General features: G+C 38.4%; 2 protein-coding genes across 3 annotated transcripts in view; both read left to right on the top strand.

Moving 5' to 3' along the window:
- ilf3b (interleukin enhancer binding factor 3b) overlaps nt 1-1,366 on the top strand; it is a 21,379-nt gene extending 20,013 nt beyond the window's left edge. For both annotated transcript variants that reach the window (XM_016231510.1, XM_016231509.1), the window contains exon 18: nt 777-1,366. In XM_016231510.1, the coding sequence (XP_016086996.1) occupies nt 777-823 (47 nt within the window). In that variant the 3' untranslated portion in view covers nt 824-1,366. The remainder of the gene's footprint in view (nt 1-776) is intronic.
- A 4,210-nt stretch (nt 1,367-5,576) lies between these two features.
- LOC107550234 (phenylalanine--tRNA ligase alpha subunit-like) overlaps nt 5,577-7,971 on the top strand; it is a 10,955-nt gene continuing 8,560 nt past the window's right edge. The window contains exons 1-2 of the mRNA XM_016231473.1: nt 5,577-5,766; nt 7,523-7,660. Of these exons, the coding sequence (XP_016086959.1) occupies nt 5,620-5,766; nt 7,523-7,660 (285 nt within the window). The 5' untranslated portion in view covers nt 5,577-5,619. The remainder of the gene's footprint in view (nt 5,767-7,522; nt 7,661-7,971) is intronic.

The following is a 7,971-nucleotide window of genomic DNA, read 5'->3' as shown; positions in this document are numbered from 1 at the left end:
GACCTATATTATAGCTCTATAAATGAAGCACAGACTTTATTAGAGCCACAGAAAGACAAACGTTTTGCTGAAAATGCACAATACACAATTCATTATGTACATTAACAACGATTCGGGACCAATATAATGTAATTTAAAAGAAAACTATGTGAATGGCGCTCTGTGGCGCGGCAGGATTTTCTGTCGGCTGCATTTTGTCTGAAGTTTCCCGCTCTGTTCAGCGTGTAGCATCATATGTCTAAACAAATAGCACATTCTGTCAGTGATTTCAACCACTAGAGGCTGCTCTCGCACTGTGTAATGACAGCAGACCCTTCTCAGCCGCTCCAGCAATGGACGCAACCCGGGAAAACTATCGGCATGGATTTTTGTCGATAACCAATAGTTCCAGCAATCAACTATCGGTGCCGATTAATCTGCAAAACCGATACATCGGTCGACCTCTAGTGTTAATGTCTTTAATGCGAGTGTCCGCTATTGTATTTTCCTTTTGATTTTACATTTCTCTGCTTTGTTGTACCATGGGACGCAAACTTTCCTCGGCGAAAAAACGAAAAATGTTCCCAACATGCCAACGCCACTTTCTGAGGAAAGACCTTGAGGGTGACCGGAGCAGAGAAATCTAAAAAGAAAAAAAAAACAAACACCGAAAACTATCTTTGACCTTGGTGATAACTGATTGACATCCTTGACTCATGCCCGGTGACGTGTGTCATGGCATGCCAAACACAGAAGACATCTAATTCTGTGCTTCTCTGCTCTGTCTCACCCTTTAGGTGACTTTGTCTCAGACTCCTATGGCTACCACGAGTTTGCGACATAAACCGCCCAATGTTTTCAATAAGCACGCAAACGTGAAACGAAAAATAGAGACAGAGGGGAAAAAAACACTGGTTACCCGCATTATGAACTCGTTTCCTTGTGATGTTTCGCCCACAATCTCACCTCAAAAAACCTGCACCTACGATCAACTAACACTGTGGATGTGAACGGGAGTTTCTGCCTGTGGAAATCAAGAAAAGCAAGATGTTCTGATGTATTATTTGTGCCGCGATCAGCGCAGTCGAGCAATGTGATTGGCTGATGGATGGTCACAAAGTAGCGGACTGCCATTTCATAATGACTGCATCTTCACTCTGAAGTCACTGTATAAGCCATTTTTTGCCAACAGTTTAGTTGTTTTTCCTGGAATAATGCTCCCGATGGATTTTTAATTATGGCACTTCCATACATTGCCATGTTTTTGTTTATTTAGTTTTCTTTTTTAATTGTGGTCAATGCCATTTATTGTGAGAAACTGGGTTTGTGAGAGGAGTAGGCACCGATTTTTAATATCAGAATGTTATCAATTCTGTGAACTGTTGAACAAATGGGGTACATTTGCTGCATTTTTGTTTTTAAATTTGATGTTTGTGAATCACATCATATTTTGCAATAAATTTGATTTCATTTACAAACCTGTGATATCTATGTAAACTTTTATTATTAGTAGTAGTTTTTTTTTTTTGTTTTTTTGTTAATTAAACAGATTTGCATAGGTTTAGGGTCTTTTTTGTATTTTTATTTTTTTTTGTTTAGCTAGTATTACGATTGAAAACAGTGTGTAAACTCTTTTAGTGTTTTGCAAAGAGCTTTTGGCCTCTTCTATTCAATCCCAAAAAAATCTTTGTATACAGATATGCAAAGCCAGTATTTATTACTGCAATTGCTTTTGTAACCACTGTCACATGTTTTAGAAAACTAAATTGGTATTAAGCTGAGGTCACACTAAATTTTCAGCATGCAAAATTGTTACAGACAGTGCAGCGGTCATATGACAAACTATAGCACCTTTTGTTTGTTTTTGTTTTTTTAAGAAGAAACATAAATTCAACGTATAACTAGGGCTGTCAAATTTGGCTGACGATTAATTGTCTAAAAATAGTCACGGTTATTGCGATTAATTGTCTGTTTTAGGGCTTTCATTATATGATTGATTAATTTAAGGGTTCAGTAAATAATTGTTATCTTTTAATCTTTTCGAGTTATTATTTTGCAGTGTAAGATTACATGAAGTATTCCAAATTCTAAGAATTGGCCAATACCGATCCAACACCAGCGCTACTTTTGTTTTTGTTTTCTCCACCACTACAGAATATCAATGCTGTGTTTGTGGAACTAATGGTCACTCTTTTAAACCCTTTGTTAAACGCAATCCACTAAATACTCACTTCCTCATTACAGAGAAAAACTACATTTGAATAAAAATATATAAGCTATGAAATTAAACTAGCTGACTGTATAATTTAGCAGCAAAAACAATATCTTGAGAAAAAATCTTTGGTGCACATTATACAATTTAAACATGTTTATTCTGTTAACTATTTGTATTCTTGCAAAATACATTCATGAATATAAGATAGAAATCATGAGAAAAAGAAAGACTTTCTGTTTGTGATAATTCCTTCCTTAAACTTAAAAGTATTATAATGGGAATATATCATCTTGGAGCGAGAGCAAGCACTGTCACCGTTAGTGTTACTTTTTTCTTTTTGTTTTCATTTTTGAAAAACGTATCTTTGCCGTTTACCTCACATTACGCTATGGAGGCTCTCTTATTTATTTATTTGATTCCTCAGTGTTTGCTAAACGTTCTGTAATTTATTAGTCGGTATATAATACAGCATGTGGTGTATGCCATGCCTCATCTTATTCGTTTTTGTTAAACATTTTGTAAGCTAGTTTGTCACTGTATCTTACTGATTTATTGTTGTTGTGCTTTTTAATTAAGAATAACAATGAATCCATCTTTTGTTTTAGTCTTAAAAAAAAAAGAAAGGTGTGTAGATGTATGTAAGCAAATAAGTGACAACAAGATCGCGAATTCGAAAGTGAAAGCATCCGAAGCTTAACACGGCAAAAGAGAAACTCCCGTTCACAAAATTCAAATCACAAATAATACTACTGATGATAAAGAACGGGTTGAATGTTAACCACTTTCATTTCCATATAACTATAAACTATGATAAAAGTTCATCAACATGCATTGAATAATCCTATGTTGTAGCGCAAAACAATATATAAATAAATATTGGGACCAAATCATGTGCTCGTGCGACCAGCTGAGAAATTTAGTTGCAAAAGAGCGAAATAATGAGTCTGGTATAGGCTATACAGTGCATGAAAAGCAAACTGGTGCTCTTCTGTTTCTTTTGGTGTATGACTCCCCCTTGTCTCATATAAAAAGCACAATAATCGCGGTGCGGTTATTTAATTATCGCGACAGGCCTACGTATAATGCATCCAAAATGTAAAAATATACAGTCTACTCCACTTTGTGTTCTTTTAATTTAACCACGATGTATTGATCTTCTATTGGTCACGTCTTGTTTGATTAATTTCGCAGGTCCGAACTCGAACTTTGTAGAGCAGCGAAATGCGAAACATTTTAACGAAAGCTTGCATTTCTGCTCTCTTGCATTCGCGTGTGTTTAAATGGAAGTAAATTGACAAAAGTGTAGTGTGACACTTTTACTATTTCAAAGCCAGAAAATGCAGATAGTGGTTTTATTGAAGCTTGGGTCAGTAACTCGCGTCGAAATGTGTGAACTGAGACTTCAAGACATCATACCCCATAACATTTAATTTTTGGTAGTGTTACGTTAAATATTACCCTGAATTGATGTATATTTTGTATCAAGTTTCAATGTACAGCAAAAAGTTTTTAGGTTTGTTCCTTAAAAGCCAGTAATATGTTGATTCTGTATAAGCATTCTGTTTTATAGTGTGAATAGAGTTAGAATTGAATGCCCATTTGTTAACCTTTTACTGTATTATTCCTCTTCAGATTTCTATAATAACGGAGGGTCTAATGATGGACCGGTGGCCTCAGGTCCTGGATCATCAGGTCCAGGCACAAACCTGTCTTCTGGAGGTGCTGCAGGGGCGGGTGGTTTCGGCTCGTATTACCAGAGTGATGGCAGCTACACGTCCCCCACTGGAACCCCAAAACCGGCCGGTAATAAGCCGCCCATGCACCAAAACACCAAGCCTCAAGGATCCGGAGTGGGCCAAGGGGGTTCCTTCGGTCAGTACGGCCAGGGCTTCGGACAGAAGAAGAACTTTGGCCAGGCTCAAGGTGGTGGTGGTGGAGGAGGAGGTGGAAACTTCAACTACAGCACTGCTTATCCCTCACAAGTGACCGGAGGACAGGACTACAGCTATGAAGGTGAGAAAAACAGTCCGAGTTACAAGTTTGGGAGTCTTAAAGGGGTCATATGATGCGATTTCAATTTTTCCTTTCTCTTTGGAGTGTTACAAGCTCTTGGTGCATGAAGAAGATCTGTAAAGTTGCAAAGACTAAAGTCTCAAAACCAAAGAGATATTCTTTATCAAAGTTCAGATTCAGCCACACCCTCCTAAAACGGCTCGTTCTAACGCGCCCCCACATATCTACGTGGGCAGTGTAGAGTAGCACTTGTTGTTTGTCATTTCTCCGATCACAAAGGCAGACACAGTTTTATGTTTACGCGGCGCTATGCAATGCAACGCGTAAAAAGACAGTATAAGTCATTATAATAAGTAATTATGTCCCCACTGGATGCAACAAATGCCTCGTTTATAATGGGTTTTAATGTTGTCTCGTCGCTCCGGCCGGACAGGGCATCACAGTATGGTGAGGGGCATAACATTTCCGTCACACGCTTGAGGTATTCAGCCAATCACAATGCACTGGATAGCTGGCCAATCAGAGCACACCTCACTTTTTCAGACCGATGAGCTTTGTAAAAATCGAAAGGCGGGGCATAGAGGAGAAACAATAATGTACAGTATGTGGAAAATGTGTTTTTTGAACTTCAAACCGCATAAACACATTTCATTACACCAAATACAGCATCATATGACCCCTTTAAAGGAATCGTTCACCCAAAAATTAAGACTAGCTGAAAATGTACTCACCCTCAGGCCATCCAAGATATAGATTAGTTAGTTTCTTCATCAGAACAGATTTGGAGAAATGTAGCATTACATCACTTGCTCAGCAATGGATGCTCTGCAGTGAATGGGTGCCGTCAGAAGGAGAGTCCAAACAGCTGATAAAAACATCACAATAATCCACTCCAGTCCATGAATGTGAATGCGATTGAAAACGCTGGTGCTAATAATAATGCTAATCTTTTATGTTTGAAGGTGTAATGAATATAGATCCGCTTAAATATACAGATTTTCAAATAAAAAAGGTTTGTGAAACTGGCTATTGAAAACTTAATGATTTGTTAAAAAGTGTAATAGAGAGCCGCTCTAAATACATATAAACATTTTTTTCTGATAAATACATGTCTGTGGACGCCACAATTGAAAACGCCGGTAATAGTAGTAATAATGCATATTCAAATATTTTGTGTTTAATGGTGTAACGTTGGTAATACAGAGCCGCTCTAAATGTTCAGAATATTTGTAATGAATGTTTGCGGACTCCTTATTGAAAACTCCGGTAACGACAGCAACATAAATGTTTCAAAGTTTAATAAATATAGAGCCGCTCTTCCTGGTTTACGCCGCGTTTTTGTTACGGCGCTTACGGCTGACGTGACGTGACGTCATGTCCGTCTCCCCATCCGAGCGCAAGGCGACTCCAGCATGGCTGACACCGGGCTTTTAGAAGCACTCTTACGGCTGCTGGAGAAGGTGGACGGCGGCATCGAGAGCCAGGATGTGGCGGCGGATCTCGGGGTGGATCATCAGCTGATCGTCGGCGCGGTGAAGAGCCTGCAGGCGCTGGGAGAGGTGAGCCCGCTCTGACTGATGCAACAGCGGCGCAAACCAACCGGACACATCCGATCCCCATGATCTGTGTTCATCACTGAAATCATGCGGATCAGCGCATTACAAAGAAGTCATCTTACAGACCTGTTAAAATAACTTGATATAAGCGAAACATAGTTAGGATATCTGTGTCTGTCTGTCTGTCTGTCTGTCTATCTATATCTATCTATCTATCTATCTATCTATCTGTCTGTCTGTGTCTGTCTATCTGTCTGTCTATATTATTCATCTGTTTGTGTGTCTGTCTGTCTGTCTGTCTGTCTGTCTATCTATCTATCTGTCTATCTATCTATCTCTGTCTGTCTCTCTGTCTGTCTGTCTATATTATTCATCTGTTGTGTGACTATCTGTCTGTTTGTCTGTCTGTCTATATTATTCATCTGTTTGTGTGTCTGTCTGTCTATCTATCTATCTGTCCATCTATCTGTCTATCTATCTCTGTCTGTCTGTCTATCTGTCTATCTATCTGTCTATCTATCTATCTCTGTCTGTCTATCTATCTATCTCTGTCTGTCTGTCTATCTATCTCTGTCTGTCTGTCCGTCTGTCTATCTATCTCTGTCTGTCTGTCCGTCTGTCTATCTATCTCTGTCTGTCTGTCCGTCTGTCTATCTATCTCTGTCTGTCTGTCCGTCTGTCTATCTATCTCTGTCTGTCTGTCCGTCTGTCTATCTATCTCTGTCTGTCTGTCCGTCTGTCTATCTATCTCTGTCTGTCTGTCCGTCTGTCTATCTATCTCTGTCTGTCTGTCCGTCTGTCTATCTATCTCTGTCTGTCTGTCCGTCTGTCTATCTATCTCTGTCTGTCTGTCTCTCTGTCGGTCTATATTATTCATCTGTTGTGTGACTCTATCTGTCTGTTTGTCTGTCTGTCTGTCTATATTATTCATCTGTTTGTGTCTGTTTGTCTGTCTATCTATCTATCTATCTCTGTCTGTCTGTCTATCTATCTATCTCTGTCTGTCTGTCTGTCTGTCTGTCTATATTATTCATCTGTTGTGTGACTATCTGTCTGTTTGTCTATATTATTCATCTGTTTGTGTGTCTGTCTGTCTGTCTATCTATCTATCTATCTGTCCATCTATCTGTCTATCTATCTCTGTCTGTCTGTCTCTGTATTATTCGTCTGTTTGTGTGACTCTCTATATGTCTGTCTATCTATCTATCTATCTGTCTGTCTGTCTATATTATTCATCTGTTGTGTGACTCTATATGTCTGTCTATATTATTCATTTGTTGTATGGCTCTCTATATGTCTGTCTATCTGTCTGTCTATCTATCTATCTATCTATCTATCTATCTATCTATCTATCTATCTATCTGTCTGTCTGTCTCTCTGTCTATATTATTCATCTGTTTGTGTCTCTGTCTGTCTGTCTATCTATCTATCTATCTGTCCATCTATCTATCTATCTATCTCTGTCTGTCTGTCTGTCATCTATCTCTGTCTGTCTGTCTGTCTATATTATTCGTCTGTTTGTGTGACTCTCTATATGTCTATCTATCTATCTATCTATCTATTCTTTGTCATATATTACGGTTAAATGCCATTAAGCACGTCGCAACTCTTTTAGAGGGCCTGTATTTTGTAGCATATTATTGTACATTAGCAGAACATTCCTGTTTTTCTTGACCCTTGTTAGTATCAGTATATATGCTGCTTTGTAATAGAAACGTGATTGTTTCTCCGTCTTAACCTGTTTGAATCCCGTTCTCAGGTGATCTCGGCGGAGCAGAAGTCCTCCAAACACTGGGAGCTGACAGGAGAGGGCTGTGAGATTGCGGAGCAGGGCAGTCATGAAGCCCGAGTGTTCAACGCCATCCCAGACAAGGGTCTGCCGCAGAATGAACTCATGGTGAGAGATGAAAGAGTCGTCTATAGTGTATACTACTGGAGAAAACATGTATTTTGACTATAATGAGTGCCGCTAGGATGAATCTCATGAAAACAGAAAGTATTTTCTGCCAAGTTTATTTAAACATTATCAATTATTTAAAAAAGCTATTTTTTACTGTGGAAAAACAATGTTATTTAAATGTTTATTAAAGTATATTTGTAAAGTACAATTGGACATAATCTATATCATGGGAGTATGCATATATTATGCGAAATATACCTTTGTTTTTAATAATATATATATATATATATATATATATATATATATAT

The sequence above is a fragment of the Sinocyclocheilus grahami genome, unplaced genomic scaffold (assembly GCF_001515645.1).
Source record: "Sinocyclocheilus grahami isolate Dianchi unplaced genomic scaffold, SAMN03320097.WGS_v1.1 scaffold393.1, whole genome shotgun sequence".
NCBI lineage: Eukaryota > Metazoa > Chordata > Actinopteri > Cypriniformes > Cyprinidae > Sinocyclocheilus > Sinocyclocheilus grahami.
The sequence above is the reverse complement of the archived record's forward strand: the minus strand, read 5'-3'. Positions and strand labels throughout refer to the sequence as shown.